The sequence below is a fragment of the Somniosus microcephalus genome, chromosome 18 (genome assembly GCF_052327205.1).
Source record: "Somniosus microcephalus isolate GS21.2 chromosome 18, FLI_Smic_1.0, whole genome shotgun sequence".
NCBI classification, from domain to species: Eukaryota; Metazoa; Chordata; class Chondrichthyes; order Squaliformes; family Somniosidae; genus Somniosus; species Somniosus microcephalus.
In genome coordinates, this window is record NC_141004.1 from 45,811,515 (window position 1) to 45,832,867 (window position 21,353).

The 21,353-nt window shown below is 40.9% G+C and overlaps 1 protein-coding gene across 3 annotated transcripts in view; it reads right to left on the minus strand.

Annotated features, from left to right (window-relative positions):
• LOC147105247 (ADP-ribosylation factor-like protein 8A) overlaps window positions 1–21,353 on the minus strand; it is a 60,933-nt gene that overhangs the window by 33,529 nt on the left and 6,051 nt on the right. For all 3 annotated transcript variants that reach the window (XM_086011405.1, XM_086011404.1, XM_086011403.1), the window contains exons 2-4: window positions 3,813–3,893; window positions 2,214–2,287; window positions 1,451–1,544 (exon numbers count right to left, since the gene is read on the minus strand). In XM_086011405.1, coding sequence (XP_085867531.1) covers window positions 1,451–1,544; window positions 2,214–2,287; window positions 3,813–3,893 — 249 coding nt within the window. The remainder of the gene's footprint in view (window positions 1–1,450; window positions 1,545–2,213; window positions 2,288–3,812; window positions 3,894–21,353) is intronic.

The following is a 21,353-nucleotide window of genomic DNA, read 5'->3' on the forward strand; positions in this document are numbered from 1 at the left end:
ACAGGTCCGTCACCACTGACGAGCATACACCCATCTCAGAAAGGTTTGCATATTACCATAAACAGTGCACGGTCCTTAATGGTATTACAATTAAAAATTTAGTACAAGTAGTACAATAGTGGAAGTAATTTATGGAAGACCATGTCACTACTCCTTAATGATTATGTAAACAGTATCAGACAGTATAGTATAGATTCCATCTTCTGATTTATTTCCACCTTCTGAAATATGTCCTTCCGCTGGCAAAACAGAACCACAAATGTTTTTAACTACAGTCTTTATATTTGCTCAGATTCAAATGAGCAATCACATACGCTGACTTTTTTATTGAACCAATTAATTTTAAATGGATACAAAGGCAAAATACTGCTGATGCTGGAAATCTGAAATATAAACAGATAATGCTGGAAACACTCAGCAGGTCAGGCAGCATCTGTGGAGGGAGAAACAGAGTTAACGTTTCAGGTCGGTGACCCTTCATCAACCTCAAACGTTAACTCTGTTTTTCTCTCCACAGGTGCTGCCTGACCTGTTGAGTATTTCCAGCATTTTCTGTTTAATTTTAAATGGATCATCTACTTAAATCATGCAAGTGCTTTAGTAATTTTTGGTAGTTTCTGAAGTTCAGCATTTTCAATACTTTTGTTTGACGAGAGGAAAATATTCAAGTACACAGGTCAAAAATTGTACATAATCTTTGAATGTTTCAAACTATCCAACTACATATTTGCATATTGGATGTAAATCAGCTCAATCAAAACTAAAAAAAATGTAAATCGCATTCCTAAAAAAATCTTAGCAAATAGTTCACTTGTAATAGTGTGAATGTTTTTAGCAACAATAATTGAAATGGCAATTCTCTTCAGCATTCTTGCTGTATAATGATAGCATGTTTCTAGTTCATTATATACCATTGCTCTGGATGCTGCGAAATTGACTTGATTTTGTGTTTTTAGCGGTTTTATTAGGGCCTTGCTGTTAACCATGTGTTCTGTTCAATGACTAAGATAGTTTCAACACATAGATAAAAGATAAACTAGAAATTATACCAGCACCATTGTCTCACACTGGGCAAGTGCTTTTCAAGAAGACAAGATGATACTATTCTAGCAACAGCTAAGTACCAATTGGCTACATACATAACACTACCTTTTGTCTATATACTAAAGTGTGTTTGCTAAAATGTTGGTTAACCATTACATCACCCCTTCCTCTTTTAGTCTAGAAAAGTTTAACTTTTTCAGAATTCAAAATCCTTAAAAGGCAATTATTGCACAATACAAGTTTTGTACCATTATGTCAGAACCCCAAGTCACCGAACCAGAATGAAACAAATGAATTCTAAAGGCATTCGCTTCCAATGCTAAGACGACTTTGAAGCTTATTTTTTCTCGTTAAATATTCAGAATAGCTTGCTTTGACTCATTATAAATTGAAGGGATAGACGTACCGGGATGCCCTGCAACTGTGGTTTATCTAATAAATTATGCAATTCATTCTTTGAAGCTTCTGTCTTCTCCTGGTCTGCAGCATCCACCATGTACCTGAAGAATGCATAAATAAGACTTATTAAAAAATTCTGTTTGAATGGCATTCCACAGTGGCTCCAATGAGTAGCTGACCAGGAACACCCCAGGTTTGATTTCTGGTTTGTGCTAAGGTAGCTAATTTTGACCAGAACAATAGTAGGGGTACCACAATTGGCTTCGGTGCCCTAGGATAGAAAAGGGGAAAATTGGCCAGCATCTGTTCCCGATTGCTGCTCAGCAACTACTGTTGGATGTGAGCATGTTGATGTCAGGTAAGCACAGGACTGGGCTTGGCTTTTGTGCCCTCCACAATCAAATAGCCTGCCAACACTCAGCAAAGGTCGCACGTCAATAAATCAACCAACGGGGCAAGGTCTGGCACCCACAGAACCACAAGCAAGTCAATGGTCAATGCTTTGGGAAAAGGGAGGGGATGTGAGAGGAGAGAAGAGAAAATTGTTTAAAAAGGACAACGTGCAGAAAGAAACACTGTTCAAAAAATATATGACGTGGCAAACCTCTGACCAGAAATTTAGAGCCAAGGAAGAAAAGATGGCCTAATTAGACACAACTGTATTGTGATATCACCAAACGAATAGTTTCTTTAAGCTACAGAACCAGCCATCAAATGAAATACATGTTGTAATCAATTTTCCCCATTAATAAACCAATTCAAGTACTTACACAATTGCACTGACTCCTCTGCAGTATCGTTCCCACATGCTTCTAAATCGAGGCTGCCCACCAATGTCCCAAAGCTAAAATTAAGATAAGCAATTAAGTATAATATATAAAGTACTTCTTAAAAAATGTCAAATTTACATAAAGGAGGAATATACTCGAAGTTTTATTCTGTTCAACCTCGGTTTTATCCTTTTTTGTGTTTCCTATCATGGCTTTCTCTACCACAAAAGACTTGCCCTTACTGAGTATCATGCAATAAATTAGCTACTGATTCTTCCTTCTCTAATGCAGTGTTTACTACTATGAGGTGTTCAATCTTGCAGTACAGCAAAGAACAAAAATAAATACACTTTCCCAGGGACTACCCAATATTGAAGGACAGATGAATATGGAATTCAAATCTAAGCAATTTAAATGGCAGTCCTAGTAGTGGGCCATTTTGCAAGAGTCAGGATGCAAACCACTACTACCTAAGTTACTAAGTTTTTGTGATTTCACGATCCTAGCCTAGAGTTCTGAATCCAAAATGGTCCAACAAAACCAATATGGTGGTCCGGTAGTAGAGTACCTACCATTTCCAATCAGTAAAACACCAGATAATCCAATGCATATTATGGCTTACCAACACATACCACAGCTGAAGTTTCTATCTACTGAGCCAAACAGAACTATACAAAAACAGTAGCATGGCCAGTATTCACTGTGCACTCAGGCAAAACTTGAAGTTGTATTGCACACAAGTAGACAAATATGACACGACACAGTATACACAGGCAGTGGGTCTGAGTTTTAGAAAAAGCAAGAGCATACAACTCTGAAGCAATATTTAATTTGTGTCGCCATGACTTACTGCGCCAGCTTAGGTTAGATATAAGTGTGTTATTTTAAAAGGCAGCAACTCTAGCAGTAATCCATATCAGAACTGATCTGCTGCAAGCAGCAGTAAAAATGCTTTCCCAGCAAAGGAGAGTGCATACACTTCCCAGCAATGCTGTAGATGTGATTCACTACCAAACAGATCAGTAGCCATCACTGCAATTTAGACTGAGGGCAGCTTTCACAGGCAGGTAGTATCTACACCAAACCATTACGAGCTTGAACGGACAGTCACAATGGAAACTGAAAAAACTTGGGGGTTTCATCTACAGATATCAAGTAATAAGATGGTGCTCATGGAGATGATGTAGTAAGAAATGGGAGAATACTCTATTCACATGAAACAAAAGGATAGCAGGTTACAATCTTCAATCAGCTCGCCCACCCTCAGCTCCCCAGTAGAGTACATGCACACATATTATTGGTCAGGTCTACCAGACTGATTTTCAATATGATTTGAATAGAAGATCTACCATTTTTTTTTTTTTTTTTTTTTTTTTTTATAAAAGAAACAAGTTTAAAATAAAGCTGTAATCTGATAAATGAATTTAGTTTCTTTATATAAAACACAACAATACCTAAACTATTAAATAGTACCACTGAGAATTTAGAAATGCACTAAACAGCTTGTTACATTACATGGAGATAAATTCAGGATATATTAGCTAGTTTTTGATCTAAAAAAAAAATCAGGCCACTGGAAGATCAGAAGCAGCCAAGTACCTTGATGGTAACATTTCCTTTCGTGATTTTTCTCATATTGAATCCAACTGTTGGGATCATGTCTTCGCTGAACTGTCCAGACTGTTGGCACAAAAAAAACAAAAATACTTAATGAAAACAGAAGAGACTGCGGTATAATAGAAAGGTTTTCTTACAATGGAATGAATCAAGTTTATTACAATATGTTGCAGCTCTCTTCAAAAACCAACACTGCTTTATATTTCATTCCCGTATCACTCATTAACATGGTGGGTGGCAGGTCAAAATACTTGGAAATGTATTTCAGAATTATCAAAATGCCATTCCACCAGTCAACTCTGTTCATAAAAAAAGGGATCGTCCCCTATTTTTCCCAACTTGAAAAAATATTCTATTCCATCATAGAGGCCTTACAGAATGGTCAAAATACAAACATTAGAAATAAAAGATCACATAGCAGGCTCACCACATTTAACTTTTAAAAAGCTTCCAAAGGGAAAAATGCAGACCAAGGTCACTGTCGGGTCCCTTCTCAGTAGGGGTTTCTAGTGCGTTTTCTTTGCAATGAATATTAATGTGCAGAACTTAAATTATTGACGGTCACTGGATTTGGTGAGTCATGGGTGTCTAGGGCAACCAGCAGTGTGGAGAACTAGCTCTGTCAAACATTTTAGTCAGACTCCTAGGCTTTCCAGAAAAAGAGAGAATCTATCCACACATTTAATATTCAACAGACGAAACCTGCAACACCAGCATTTATCTGAATTCTGATATCTAGACTTTCATGGACATGAAGGGTAAAATATTTTCAGTAAAGCACCATCAATTCATTGGTTTTCTGTTTTCTCTTTTGCTGATAGTTGTGTTCCACAGCAGTCTGTGCTGGGGCCACTCTTATTCACTATGCAGATAAATTATTTGGTCTTAGGAACTAATGGAAAAATTTTCTGATGCTAGCAAATAGCGAAGAGGATTGTGAAAGATTGAAAGGGGTCATAGATAGGATAGCATGATGGGCAGACAGGTAGCAGATGCAGTTCAAATGTAGAAAATGCAAAGTGGAAATAATGATAGGGAAAGGAAATGCGCCTTAAATGAGAAGATTTTAAATGAAGTACTGAGCCGAGTCCTGGGCATTCCCCTGTAGGAAGGATATGAAAACAATGGAAAAGGTGCAGCACAGATTCATAAGGATGTCACCAGAGATGAAGAGTTACAATTATGAAGAGGCTTGAAACTTGAAGGTTTTTTTGACAAGAGCTAGATGGTTAGAGGGTGACCTGATAAGGGCTTCAAGGTCATGAAGAGTTAGTGCTAGTAGATGGTTTCTACTGGTCAGCAACAAGAGGACATAAATTTAAAATAAATCATGGAAAGAATGAAAGAGGTTAGAAAAATGTCTTCAGAGGTTGGTTATAATATGCAATTTCTTTTGCCACAATCATTGTTGAAGCACAGGCCATAAATTCTTTAAAGGAATTATTAGTTGTTTGAAAAAGGCTATTAAAGGATATGGGGGAGCAAGCAGGAGATTGGGATTAGACTGAGTGGTTCATGTGGAAAAAAAAGCCATTGGCAGACTTGATGGGCTGAATGGCCTGTTTCTGTGCTGTAATATTCCATGAATCTAAACAAACTGGCAATGCACTTTCTCCCATGTTCCCCAGGCAATAACCATGCTCGACTCTCCCTTTTGCAATAGATCTCTCAAATCCAATGAAGCTTTATACAATTTCTAGGTTTCATGTGCCTCGTCATTTTACTTCATTAACCTGGTTCACAAAGATCACAGTAGTATCGTAAACTAAAATTTATAACAGGTTTTACAAATCAATATATTACATGAGCAATCATCGTTTTATACAGAACTTTAAAATGCTCAAAAAGATCGCCTAGGAAATGAAAGTGATCAAAAGGACATCAGAATGCTGAAGCCCTCAACTGACACTGCTATAGTACAGGAAACTTTGGTTTATCCGGAGGTTAACTGTCCGAATTGCTCGAGCCACTGGCAAAAATCAGGAGCCGTTTCGTTAGTTTTTTTTTCTTTTCGTTGCTTTTTTTTTCCCCCACCAGTCAGGCTCTGCAAGGTCTCGCTGAAGCTGTTGCTAAGCTACAGAGATGCTTGCAAGGTACGGCCGACTGTTTAGAAGCTGTGGGTTTGTTGCCAGATACAGAGCTCAAAAATCTCCGTATGTTTCAACATTAGCGCTGGTTTGTCCGGCACTTTTGATGGGACGGCAACAGCTCGGTCCTGTCGGTGCTGGATAGCACAAAGTTTCCTGTACTAGGAGCAACAAAATCATGCAAAGTCAATTTAGTGGCTAACTTTATTGGAAACATATTTATTGAGGCCATGGAGGTAAAAGTCTGTTAGCACTATACTATAGTCTGGATGCAGAAGGAATGTTTCCCTTGGCGGGTGAGAACAGAACTAGAGGACATAATTTAAGGATAAGGGCTAAACCATTTAGGACAGAGATGAGGGGGAATTTCTTCACTCAGAGAGTGGTGAACCTGTGGAACTCATTGCCACAGAGGGCAGTGTACGCCAGCTCATTAAATATATTTAAGAGGGAATTAGATATATTTCTACGGGCAAAAGGGGTTAAGGGTTACGGAGAGAAGGCGGGGACGGGATACTGAATTAAAGGATCAGCCATGATCTCATCGAATGGCGGAGCAGGCACGAAGGGCCGAATGGCCTACTCCTGCTCCTATCTTCTATGTATCTATGTATACTGAAGATTTTCACATTCCCTCGAGAGTTGGACAACAAATACAAAAAAGGATATGCAATTTATTTAAGAGTACTGTGTAAAGAAGTCCTACACACAAGACTAGGCAACCTGTGCCTTGCTAAATTGTCTCCTAATATTAATACAACAGATACTGCTGAATAAAGTACATTGCACTCAAATTTCTTTACAGTTCTAACATAGAAAATGAGTTTTCCTTCGAGACACTAGCAAAAACGATTAATAACAAATACATGACACAAAACAGAGGATTATGATCCACAACACTAATGAAAAAATCTGCAGGATACCACTGAAGTTATATCATTTTTTGTGCCAGTAGTAAAAATTACTGATATTTCACCTCTCCTACATGACAATTTACATGTTTGGTGTTCTCAAAAAGTATTGAATACCGCAGCACACAGACTATCTCCTAATTAAGGGGAAGCAGGCGATTTATTCTCAACTTCTACCAACACCGTTGATTATATCCGTCTCCACCCTTGCCTCAGCTCATCTGCTGCCGAAACCCTAATCCATGCATTTGTTACCTCTAGACGTGACTATTCCAACGCACTCCTAGCTGACCTCCCACATTCTACCCTACATAAACTTGGTGATCCAAAACTCGGCTGCCCATATCCTGACTCGCACCAAGTCCCGTTCCACCATCACCCCTGTGCTCGCTGACCTACATTGGCTCCCGGTTAAGCAGCGCCTCGATTGCAAAAGCATCCGATTATAACCGCTCAACCATTGGTGGCCGTGCCTTCTGTTGCCTAGGTCCCAAGCTCTGGAATTCCTTGCCTAAACCTCTCTGCCTCTCTCTCCTCCTTTAAGACGCTCCGTAAAACCTACCTCTTTGACCAAGCTTTTGGTCACCTGCCTTAATTTCTTCTATGTGGCTCGGTGTCAAATTTTTTGTCTTATAGTACTCCTGTGAAGCACCTTGGGATGTTTTATTACGTTAAAGGCACTATATAAGAACATAAGAAGTGGGAGCAGGAGTAGGCCATACAGCCCCTCGGGCCTGCTCCTCCATTCAATAGGATCATGGCTGATCCGAATCTAGACTCACGGCTGATCCGAATCTACACTCACGTCCACTTCCCTGCCCTCTCCCCGTAACCCCTAATTCCCATATCTGCTAGGAAACTGTATCGCCATTTTAAATTTATTTAATGTTGCAGCTTCCACAGCTCTCTGGGGTAGCAAATTCCATAGATTTACTACCCTCTGAGTGAAGAAGTTTCTCCTCATCTCAGTTTTGAAAGGGCAGCCCCTTATTCTTAGATTATGCCCCCTAGTTCTAGTCTCACCCATCAGTGGAAACATCCTCACCGCATCCACCCGATCAAGCCCCCTCACAATCTTATATGTTTCGATAAGATCGCCTCTCATTCTTCTGAACTCCAATGAGTAGAGGCCCAACCTACTCAACCTTTCCTCATACGTCAACCCCCTCATCTCCGGAATCAACTGAGTGAACCTTCTCTGAACCGCCTTGAGAGCAAGTATATCTTTTCTTAAATATGGTAACCAAAACTGCACGCAGTATTCCAGGTGTGGCCTCACCAATACCCTATATAACTGCAGCAAGACTTCCCTGTTTTTATACTCCATCCCCCTTGCAATAAAAGCCAAGATTCCATTGGCCTTCCTGATCACCTGCTGAACCTGCATACTAACTTTTTGTGTTTCATGCACCAGGACCCCCAGATCCCTTTGTACTGTAGCACTTTGCAGTTTCTCTCCATTTAGATAATAACTTGCTCTTTGATTTTTTCCTGCCAAAGTGCATAACTTCACACTTTCCAACATTATATTGCATCTGCCAAATCTCTGCCCACTCACTTAGCCTGTCTATGTCCTTTTGCAGGTTTTTTATGTCCTCCTCACTCACTGCTTTCCCTCCCATCTTTGTATCGTCGGCAAACCTGGATATGTTGCACTCGGTCCCTTCCTCCAAATCGTTAATATAGATTGTAAAGAGTTGGGGTCCCAGCACTGACCCCTGCGGAACACCACTAGTTACTGATTGCCAGCCCGAGAATGAACCATTTATCCCAACTCTGTTTTCTGTTAGATAGCCAATCTTCCACCCAGGCCAGTATATTACCCCCAATCCCGTGATTTCTTATCTTGATCAGTAATCTTTCGTGTGGAACCTTGTCAAATGCCTTTTGGAAGTCCAAATACACCACATCCACTGGTTCCCCTTTATCCACCCTGTATGTTACATCCTCAAAGAATTCGAGCAAATTTGTCAAACATGACTTCCCCTTCATAAAACTATGCTGACTCTGTTCTATTAAATTATGTTTATCCAAATGCTCTGTTACTGTTTCCTTAATAATGGACTCCAACATTTTGCCAACCACAGATGTTAGGCTAACTGGTCTATAGTTTCCAGCTTTTTGTCTACTTCCCTTCTTAAATAAGGGTGTTACATTAGCAGTTTTCCAATCTGCCGGGACCTTTCCCGAGTCCAGGGAGTTCTGGAAAATAATCACCAATGCATCCACAATCCCTACCGCCACTTCTCAAGACCCGAGGATATAAGCCATCAGGTCCGGGGGATTTATCTGCCTTAAGTCCCATTATTTTACTGAGTACCATCTCCTTAGTGATTTTAATCGTGTTTAGCTCCTCCCCACCCACCCCCCCCCCCCCCATTGCCCCCTGTTTGTCCAGTGTTGGGATATTTTTAGTGGCCTCTACTGTAAAGACTGATACAAAATATTTGTTCAGCGTCTTTGCCATCTCCATGTTCCCCACCACTAGTTTCCCGGTCCCATCCTCTAAGGGACCAACGTTCACTTTAGCCACCCTTTTTCTTTTTATATAGCTGTAGAAACTCTTGCTATCTGTTTTTATATTTTTTGCTAGTTTACTTTCATAATCTATCTTCCCTTTCTTAATTAATCTTTTAGTTATTGTTTGCTGGCTTTTAAATGCTTCCCAATCTTCTATCCTCCCACTAGATTTGGCTACTTTATATGCCCTTGTTTTCAGTCGGACACTATCCTTTATTACTTTACTAAGCCACGGATGGCTGTCTTTTCTTTTATTCCCCTTTTTCCTCAGTGGAATATATTTATCTTGAAAGATGTGAAATATCTCCTTGAATGTAGACCACTGCTCTTCACAGAATCACAGAAACGCCACAGTGCAGATAAAGGCCATTTCGGCCCATCGAGCCTGCACCGACACATATCCCACCTGATCCCTGTAACCCCTACACCAACACATATCCCACACTTTAATCTGTTTTCCCAGTCCACTTTAGTCAATTCTACTCTCATACCTTCATAGTCTCCTTTATTTAAGTTCAGTACGCTGGTTTGAGATCCAACTCTCTCATCCTCAAACTGAATTTGGAATTCAACCATATTATGGTCACTCATTCCAAGGGGATCCTTTACTAGGACATTTTTTATTAATCTTGTCTCATTACACAGGACCAGATCTAAGATTGCCTGCCCCCTGGTTGGTTCAGTTACATACTGCTCAAGGAACCCGTCCCTAATACACTCTATGAACTCTTCCTCAAGGCTGCCATGCCCAATTTGATTAGTCCAGTCAATATGAAAGTTAAAATCCCCCATGATTATAGCTGTTCCCTTATTACAAGCCCCAACTATTTCCTGATTTATACTCCGACCAACAGAGTTGCAACTGTTAGGAGGCCTATAGACTACGCCCACTAGTGACTTTTTCCCCTTATTATTCCTTATCTCCACCCAAACTATTTCACTATCCTGATCCTTTGACCCAATATCATTTCTGACTATTGCAGTGATTCCATTCTTGATTAACATAGCAACCCCACCTCCCTTTCCTTCCTGTCTGTCCTTCCTAATTGTCAAATACCCTTGTATGTTTAGTTCCCAGTCATGATTATCTTGCAGCCATGTTTCTGTAATGGCCACCAGATCATACCCATGTGTAGTTATTTGTACCGTCAACTCGTCAATTTTGTTATGAATGCTGCGTGCATTCAGATAAAGAACTTTCAAATATGTTTTCTGACAATTTATTCCTGCTTTTACCCCTTTTACTACTTTAACTTTACCATTATACATTCTGTCCCTTCCTGACATGCTCTGGTTTTTAATTCCCCCACTGCCACCTTGCTCTATTGCCTTCTCCACTGTCATTTTTATTTTTCGCTCTCTTAAAACCTCCCCCCCACCAATTAGTTTAAAGCCCTCTCTACAGCCCTAGTTATTCGATTCGCCAGGACTCTAGTCCCAGCACTGGCCAAGTGAAGTCCGTCCCAACGGAACAGCTCTCTCCCGTCCCAGTACTGATGCCAGTGTCCCAGGAAGCAAAACCCATTTCTCCCACACCAGTCTTTGAGCCACGCATTTAACTCTCGAATTTTATTTACCCTAGCCAAATTTGCACGTGGCTCAGGTAGTAATCCAGAGATTATTACCCTTGTGGTTCTGCTTTTTAATTTGGCCCCTAGCTGCTCAAACTCCCTCAGCAGAACCTCCTTCCTTGTCCTATCTATGTCGTTGGTACCAACATGGACCACGACAACTGGATCCTCCCCCTCCCACTCCAAGTTTCTCTCCAGCCCAGAGGAGATGTCCTTAACCCTGGCACCGGGCAGGCAACACAGCCTTCGGGACTCTCGCTCTCGGCTGCAAAGAACTCTATCTATCCCCCTAACGATACTATCCCCTACCACTACAACATTTCTTTTATCTCCCCCCCCACTTGAATGGCCCCCCGCTCCACGGTGCTGTGGCCGGGTTGCTCATCCTCCCCACAGTCCCCGTTCCCATCCTCACAGGGAGTAAGAGCCTCAAACCTGTTGGACAAGAGCAAGGGCTGCGGCTCCTCCAACACTACCTCCTGGATCCCTGTACCTGCCTCACTTCTAGTCACACCATCCTGACCCTGGCCACGGACTACATCTGAATTAATTAATCTAATTGGTGTGACTACCTCCTGATACAGAGTCCAGGTAACTCACCCCCTCCCTGATGTGACTCAGTGTTTGAAGCTCGGACACCAGCTCTTCAACACGGAGCCGGAATTCCTCGAGCAGCCAACACTTACTGCAAATGTGATCACCGTGAGCATCAATGGTGTCCATCAGCTCCCACATATTGCAGCAGCAACACATCACCTGATCTCCCATTCTATGTAATTAATTAAATGTATTAATATTCTTAAATACCCCCTGCCCCGAATCTAGATGATGAATATCGCACCTTAGAAACTATAAACCACAGTTTAAGCTTAAAAAAGAGAGAAATACTCACCAACCAATCACAAGTTGCTGTTGGTGGCGAGTGAAAGCAGCCTAGCGTACACAAAAAGTTAGCATGCAGGTACAGCAAGTAATTAGGTAGGCAAATGGAATGTTGGCCTTTATTGCAAGGGGGATGGAGTATAAAAGTAGGGAAGTCTTGCTACAACTGTACAGGGCGTTGGTGAGACCACACCTAGAGTACTGCGTACAGTTTTGGTCTTCTTATTTAAGGAGGGATATACTTGCATTGGAGGCAGTTCAGAGAAGGTTCACGAGGTTGATTCCTGAGATGAAGGGGTTGTCTTATGAAGAAAGGTTGAGCAGGTTGGGCCTATATTCATTGGAGTTTAGAAGAATGAGAGGGGATCTTATTGAAACGTACAAGATTCTGCGGGGGCTTGGCAGGGTAGATGCAGAGAGGATGCTTCCCCTCGTGGGGGAATCTAGAACTAGGGAGCATAGTTTCAGAATAAGGGGTCGCCCATTTAAAACAGAGATGAGGAGGAATTTCTTCTCTCAAAGGGTCGTTAATCTTTGCAATTCTCTACCCCAGAGAGCTGTGGAGGCTGGGTCATTGAATATATTTAAGGTGGAGATAGACAGATTTTTGAACGGTAAGGGAGTCAAGGGTTATGGGGAGCGGGCAGGGAAGTGGAGTTGAGGCGAAGACCAGATCAGCCATGATCTTATTGAATGGCAGAGCAGGCTCGAGGGGCCAAATGGCCTACTCCTGCTCCTATTTCTTATGTTCTTATGTACAATCCTAAAGTCTCTCTTGATCACTCCCTGTGAAGAGGCAACCAGATTCAGCCTTGCACCCATTTTTGACCATGACAAGCCAGAGATCTTGCTTTATGGGAAATTGGACAGGAAGACACTGTTCCATTGTAATGCTGCTATTGTATCTCGCGAGGAAGGGGGGGGGGGGGGGGGGGGGTCGCAATTTCACATATCCAAGAGAATAGAGTGCAGAAAATTTCTCGCTTGCAGATGTATAGGATACACAAAATGGTTGGTGCAAATTGTCACTGTTTCAAAAGTCACTAGAGGCAAATGTACTAAAACTTTAAATCAATTTAGTGTAGAATTGATTAAATATTTTGAAATACATTTTGCATTGCAAATTAACTGCTCAGAACTCAAGGAGACATAAGCCTACTGATAATTTTAAGTTCAATTATTATCCAATACAATTTGAATTAAGCAGTGTAAGTAACCCAGCAAAGTGGTAATTTAACGCTCAAAAAAATATTATGAAGTAGATAATTCAAATTAAAACGATTTTATTGAACTCCATTGTGAAAGGGATTAAGGGGGCCTCCCTGACAGTCCAGTCAACTGAGCTTATCTGGTAGGAAGCTGTGCCATCAAGGTCCCAGGTTTAATCGCTAGTAGAAAAATGACTACATATAGAAAGATGTACATTACTTATGAACTTATTAGGTTTATTGTAGTTAATTCTACTTCCTGGAGACCCCTTCAGATACTTTTCACTAACGTATAGAACCTCGAGGTGAATAGGACATTGTAGCTCCACTAGCAGCATTAGCTGCTTTCGCCGTTTCTCCCATTGCAAAAAAAATGCAATGGAATCAGCTTGTACCGATCGGTATACAAACAAAAATATGACTCAAATCCTGCATATGGAAATGGAGACCAACTAGATCAAATAAATAATAGAAGTGCCTTTTGTACAGCAAGATGAAGTATTAATAAATAATGACGTATATAGATTAGGGAGCTCGATAGTCTAGATATCGATAGTCGATCTCGATAAACTAGAGTAAATAGAAGTCACCTACATACTGTTTATTTGCTTAGCTTCGTTTTAAATTGTGCAGGACACTTCCGTAGTGAAATGTTTTTGTTTCAAAAACTGTTGCATCAGAAGCCCTTTGACAAATCACTAAAAGCTGGTGCGCAGGTATAAAAAGTAATCAAAGGCTAATGGAATGTTGGCCTTCATCTTAAGTGAGCTGCAATACAAAGGGGAGGAAGCAATGCTTCAGTTGTGGAGCCTTTATCAGACCCCGCCTTGAGTACTGCATTCAGTTTTCAGCACCGCACATCATCAAGAAGGATATGTTGGTCTTAAGAGGGGGTACAGAGCAGATTCACCAGAATGATAGCAGAGCTTAAAAGGTTAAATTATGAGAACAGATTGCATAAATTTGGCTTGTATTCCCTCGAGTTTAGAAGGCTGAATGGCGATCTGAAGTGTTTAAAATGATAAAGGGATTAGACAGGGTAGAGACAGAAGCTTTTTTCTCTGGTGGAGAATCCAAACCAAGAGTGCACAATCTTAAAATTAGAGCTGGGCCATTCAGGAGTGAAATCAGGAAACACGTTCACACAAAGGGTAAAGTATATCTGGAATTCTCCCCTCCGTAAGGCTCTAATTCAAAGTAAATTGGAATTTTCAGAGACTGAGATCAATGGATTTTTATTAGGCAAGGGTAACAAGGGATGTGGATCAAAAGTGGTTAAATGGAGTCGAGGTACAGATCAGCCATAATCTTCGAGGGGCTGAATTGCCTACTCCGGTTAGTCTTTTTCAAACAAACTGCAATTCAGTGGTAGGAAATCAAACCATTCCAAGTTAAGTCACCCTGTATGGAAATTTACTTTCTAAAGAAGCAAAAATACACCATAACCTGAAATTTGTTAAAACATTGTCAGTACAATGGGTTCTACTGACAAAAACCAAGTAAAACGCAATTTTAGCAATGACCTAATAAGAAATTAGGCTTTTCAAAATAAAAGTAGTTTACCAATAAATGTCAAATCTGTTGTATTTTGGAGTACCACAAGGGGTTTTATGCCTGAAGGTACTAGTTTATGTTAAGATAATGTAAACCAGCCTCCACTGCTACCAAACGTTCCCGCTAAGCTGTCTGCGGCCCCGCCTTTACAATGTGAAATTTTGCACATGCGCGAAACTTTGAATGTCCTTTAAAGGGACCGCGCACCAAAATGTTTTAATTGGGGGGAACATTGGCCCTACGCTGCCACTGAAACCCTAACCCATACTTTTCTCATCTCCAGACTCAACTTCCCCAATGTTCAACTTGCTTGCCTCCCATTCTCCAGCTTTCATTAAATTCACCTGGTCTAAACCCCAGCCGCCTGTACCACATTAAGTCCTGTTCATCCATCACTCGCTGACATAGAATTTAGAATGCTCGTGGCCATTTCAAATCTCTCCATGGCCTCATCCAAACCTGCATCAGCAATCCCCCTCCAGCCTGGTGTTAACTCCACACCCTTTGGTCTTCCAACTCTTGACTTTTCGTACATTTTCCCCCCATTCACTACCTTTAGTGGCAGAGTTTCCGCTCCAGTCCTACTTCCTGGAATTCCCTCCTAATCTTTGCTTTTCTACTTCTCTTGCCAGCTATAAAAACCTGCTCAAAACAAAAACTTCCAATCACCTCTCCTAATGCTTACACCATGGCTCATTGTCCACTCCTTTATTGCTTCGTTATTTTTCTCCCTCTCCCCATCGCAAAGCACCTTTTCAACATTAAAAAAGGTGCTATATAAAAGGCAAGTTGTCGAGATACACAACATGGCCAAATGGATGAGCCCAAAGGTCTTTTCTTGTTTCTATCATACATTCTTATTAGACACTTTCCACAATTCCCTATGGAACTAATGATAGAAGGTCACTACACAGACTTTAATTACAAGTAGATCGTGATTATGTAAAAGGTCAGACCCAAAACACAACTGAATTGGATTCCTTGCACTGCTTCCAAAGAGTGCAGTTAGTCCCATTTGCTCGAGTTGGTCTCTGCACGCATACAAAAAGGGGAAATTATTTTTCACACTTCTGGTGGTCAAGCTTCCCACTCCATCAAGACTCTGCTAGCTACTACACCAAGCAGCAGTTACAAGTTTTAAACATTTCATTGTATACGTCTGATCCTTGGCATTGATGGGGATGGAGAAGTGTGGTGGGTGGAAAGAGGTGTATGCATTCCTTGGATGGGCATACATACAACGGACCGGAAAAGGAGGTGGGAGATATAATTGTCTAGTTCGGTGATAAATCCATCTGTTCGATCTCTGGTGGTCTGGGCAGAAAATCTCTGTTATGGATGGCGATGGATATATATCCATTTCATGACCAATCTAGATGGAAGGATGTGCAAACTCATGGTGCAAATGCGCACAAAAATTAATGGAGGTACAAGCTTTGGGGGGGCGGAGAGTGTGTAATGTGCGCCTGTGGCCCTGCTCTATTTAAAAATTTAGCTCAACAATTAGTTCCAGGAGAAATTTCATTACAAATGCAGTATCTGTTGGCCTTCATAGCGAGAGGGTTTGAGTACAGGAACAAGGATGTCTTGCTGCAGTTGTACAGGGCCTTGGTGAGACCACATCTGGAGTATTGTGTGCAGTTTTGGTCGCCTTATCGGAGGAAGGATGTTCTTGCCATGGAAGGAGTTCAGCGAAGATTCACCAGGCTGATAGCTGGGATGGCAGGAATTACGTATGAGGAGAGATTGGGATGATTGGGCTTGTACTCGCTGGAGTTTAGAAGAATGAGAGGGGATCTCATTGAAACTTATAAAATTCTGACAGGACTGGACAGACTAGATGCAGGAAGGATGTCCCCGATGGTCGGGGAGTCCAGAACCAGGGGTCACAGTCTAAGGATAAGGGGTAGGCCATTTAGGACAGAAATGAGGAGGAATTTCTTCACCCAGAGAGTGGTGAACCTGTGGAATTCTCTACCACAGAAGGCAGTAGAGGCCAATTCATTAAATATATTCAAGAAGGAGTTGGATATATTTCTTAAGGCTAAAGGGAACAAGGGGTATGTGGAGAAAGCAGGGACCGGGTACTGAACTTGGATGATCAGCCATGATCGCATCGAATGGCGGAGCAGGCTCGAGGGGCCGAATGGCCTACTCCTGCTCCTATCTTCTATGCTTCTATGTATCAATTAATTCAGACACTGGAATTTCTTCAGTAAACACTTTATTACATTCAAATTCACAATATGGACATTGCCTTGCTATTAAGTTTCATAAACAGTATGGTTTTTATAAACTGTCTGAACCATTTATTTAGCAGTGCAAAGAAAACTAGATACATTATACTTTCCCACTTCCAGTGGACAGAGAATTGGAAAACTTGCACCTAACTAGACGATGTAAATATTTTAATTGTATATGATGAACAAATGACACATTCCAGGAGCCCATCACTCTGCTCTGCTGTTTCCAATACCTTTACTAAAATCAAAACCAGGTTATTGAAATACCCTGTATTACGCAATTTAGAAAGCAAAACAGGGAACCGAGTGGTGCAGAGGGGAAGACACTTGCCTTTGACCTCTGGATTTGGGTTCAAATCCAGCTTAGACTTGATTGGATGAAAGTCTCCTCTGTCTACAGCTTGCAAGAGTCCGCTGCAGTCTCAATCCAGTTCCTAGTGGGCACGGGCCTTTAGCACAAAACCCTCGCTAACTGCCTAATTTGGCACTATCTGGCATCCTCAGCTAAAGATAGCTGGTGTGGCAAATGAAAAGAAGTCATATTGGTGTAATAGTTTGGGGCATGCTTATGAACAGAGTAGAGGAATTTTACTCTGCACCTAGTTGTGCTATATCTGACCTGCAAGTGCTTGATGTTAACATTGGGTTCCTAATAATGACAACCCCCCCACCCCCCCCCCAAACAAAACTAGCACAAAATGTTGTCTTCCATAGAATTTTATGGCACAGAAGGTGGCTATTCGGCCCATTGTTTGTGCCGGCCGAAATCCCACTGACCAGCTTTTGGTGCATAGCCTTGCAGGTTACAGCACTTCACGTGCATATCCAAGTACTTTTTAAGTGCGATGAGGGTTTCTGCCTCTACTACCCTTCCAGACCCACACCACCCTCTAGGTGAAAAGATTTCTCAACTCCCCTCTAATCCTTCGACCAATTACTTAAAATCTATGTTCCCTGGTTATTGACCTCTCTGCTAAGGGAAATAGGTCTTTCCTATCCACTCTATCTAGGTCCCTCAATTTTATACACCTCAATTAAATCTCCCCCTTCTGTTCCACTCTGCTCAATTCCAATAAAAAACTTTCAAAAAATATTTGGTTATCTCTTCCAGAGGTAAAGATTCTTTAGGTACAATCCAACATTTTAACACCTTCTTCAGTCAACATACTAATCCCTTTCAGAGTTGTCATTAGGAATTTAGTCAAATGTAATGAAGGGCATGTGAAATTTTTAAGCCAATCCACTTGTGAAAGATACTCCGCAGTACGATTATAGATTTTGTCCTTCAGAACTGCTTTCTGCAGAGAGCTTTCCGAGCTGTAGAATACTAGGGCAAGGTACTGGCGGTTATGGATATGTCAGTGGTGGGAGCAATTTACGATGAGTTAAGAGCAGCTTGCAAAAAACTTATTGCACAACATTAAAGCACACTGGCTCAAGTTTTTGCTGTAGTATTTTGATACCCAGAGTCAACAATTCAAGTGACAACACTGCCATGTTACAGGTTATTTCGGTACGAACAGAACTCTCAGATAGCAACCTCCATAATTTTTTGATTTATTATGACTACCCAAACAAAATAAGTTTTTTTTGCACAAGACCCAACCATTAAAGGTTATAATGTTTCTGCATTAAGGAAAAAAAAAAAAATGCACCTTAGAGATCTCGGGCCTATATCTTATCAACGTCCAGCAGCTTTACGTTGGGATATTTCATTTAAACAGATGATACACAGCAATTTAAGACTCTCATGCCTTTTGGGATTAACCCTTTTGCAATTAAGCAAGGGGGAAAGAGAGTAGGTCAAGCACAAAATCATAAGATAAATGATCCTCAGTGGACAAACAAAAAAAAATAGAATCGGGATTTATGGAGTTTGGAGAATTAGAGGTCATAGAATGTTGCGTTTTCCTGTTTCTAATGGAAGCAGTAAATAAAACTGCACAGACGTTAACCACTCAAACTATATATTTTACAATATACAATTACATTAATTCTTCACATGCCTCCAGGTGCCTATGAACACGATGTTTAAATTATGTACATGTTGATTTTGATATCTGAAATCTTAATTACATGGTGACTTCAGAAGTCCAAACCAACCAATAATTTCTGCATAAGGCAACTTACTTCCACCTGGAATAATCTTTGTTGCCATGTGCTGAACTTAGTCATCAAGGGAAACCGTAGCAATGACACGGTATCTCAGAGTTGCATGTTATAATTAAATGCAGCAGCAATTTTTTTTTTTTTTTTTTTTTAAATAAACCATGTGTTTAATCAAGAGATACAGAATTTGCTGGAGCAAGGCATCTTGTGGCAGGCCCAGCTCGTTCGATGTTTTTCCCCTCACCCTGCAGCTAGAAAAATGATTGCACAGCAAGTTGCTGGAAGTGCGAACTGATAACGTCGTGGCAAAGTTAACAAGACATCTGGGACTTGATAAACAACAGGACAGTCTATCTCCTTAACCAATGAAATTAAGGATAGAGAAACAGAGGACTGACGGAGAAGGAAATTAGGGTGAAGAAGAGTGAAATTAGATACAGAAAGAGAAATAAAGTGAAGGAAAGAGATTGGATGGAGAGAGAGACAAAAAGGAAAAGAAAGAAATTTTAAATTTTAAAAAGCTCTAGGAACAATTTACTACCTGCAGGAGTGAGACTCCAGAGTTTCAATTGTTCCCTTTCTGGGCTCCGAGGTTAAGTGGCATTGCAAGAACATAAATCTCGTCATTAAAAGGGTCCTTACATTGTTAAATACCAGCCCTAACTTTCTGCATACAAAAGGTAGGTGGGGTGTTCGGTGATGTAAAAGATTTGTAAAGGGCAAGTCATGTCTAACAAACCTAGTTCATTTATTTTAACAGCGCAAATGCAGCAATTTCTTGAAACTCATGGGGAGGTTGACAGCGAGCTTCAGTTTTTACGAGGCTAATGGTGCAGCGGCAGAAATTGTCCAGCAATTTGTGGTGATTTGCGAATCACTGCATTCGCATCTCTTCCTCGCTACAAGTTGCTGAATAGTAAAGGCGTGTGCCTTTAAGTCACCGTTATTTTCCCAGCAAATTCTGGGCCTATATTTTAAAAAGAACCATGCCTTAACCACTCCAGATTTTCCCCAAAATAATATTGTAATCTGGACATTGTGTCAGGACATGCAGATTACTGCGACTGAAGGTGCAAAATCCAATCAAAGACATTGATTAATGCAAGTCACATACCCGCTGTTCTTCATTAACAAAGGATTTCTCTTTGTGACCTTTGTAATCAAATTATCCTGACAAGATACTGGACATTTTTCACCCTTTTAAAAAAAAAGGTAGCAAAATAGAAGATTTCCCTTTTTTAAAAAAAAACTTCCACACATTTCAGGAAAAGAGATTGCACCCAAAAATGAATTACAATTCTATAGGGCCCCTCACTGAATGGGGAGAAGTCTGGAATACACCAGACCCCTTTTGCTGGACGGTCCATTAACGGCAGTGGTAGCATCCTCACTGCCACATATGCCAATTTCAGACAAAATTTAAATTATACAGGGCAAGAACCTACAGCGCACTATTGCATAATACAGCTTAATCTGAGAGTGTCACAGTACTAAGCAAGAAAAGGCAGTTTCCAGACCATGGAGTGAGGGATGCTGTTGGCCTATGATTTCCGACATAGCGAGATCCTGTCTTTAGCCAGGCTGCGTTTAGATTTTTCTCTGCTAGGAGGGGATGGGAAAATGAGTCACCCAGTTCCACCCTCATACTTGATCATTTGCGTCTTGCAAGCTAATTTATACAATCAATAGGTCTCAAACATGACCAAAGCAACACAAGTTATAAACTCCATCTGGTCAGAGTGGAAACCGTCCATCTTCCCCTCACATGGTGGGTTATGCAGACGCTTTGAAGAGCTTCAGAGGAGGGCCACTAGATTGATACCTTGTTATCATGATAGATTTAAAGAGCTGGGTCTTTTTTACCTTAAAAAAGCACAGAGCTTAGGGGGATGTGATTGAGGTTTGAAATAATTAAAAGGAATAGACAGTGTCCATGTGGATAGACTATTTGAATTAGCTAAATTAGGGAACAGCTAGGGTCATGTGTATAATTTATGCAAGCATAGGACTATGCTAGATGTCAGGAGGATCACACAACTTTGGAACAAAATACCGGCTTGTGCAGCAAACGCAGATTCACCGCATATTTTCAATAGGGAGCTTCTGGCCAAGGTTGATGTCACTGCATACAAAAGGTAGCTGGGATGTTCGGTGATGTAAAGGGTTTGTAACAGGCAAGTCATGTCCAACAAACCTAGTTGAATTTTTTTGGTAACTAACGCGATAGATAAGGGAATGTCTATGGATGTTATATATAAAGGGCTTAAAAGAAGGCATTCGACGACAAGGTTCCATCTAAGAGACTTAACAAAAATGAGTGTGCATGGAATTGGAGGCAACCTATTGGCTTGGATAGGGAATTAGTTAGGAGGTAGAAGACAAAGTAGGGATAACGAGTATGGACTCAAATTGGCAGGATGTGACTGGTGGTGTCCCCC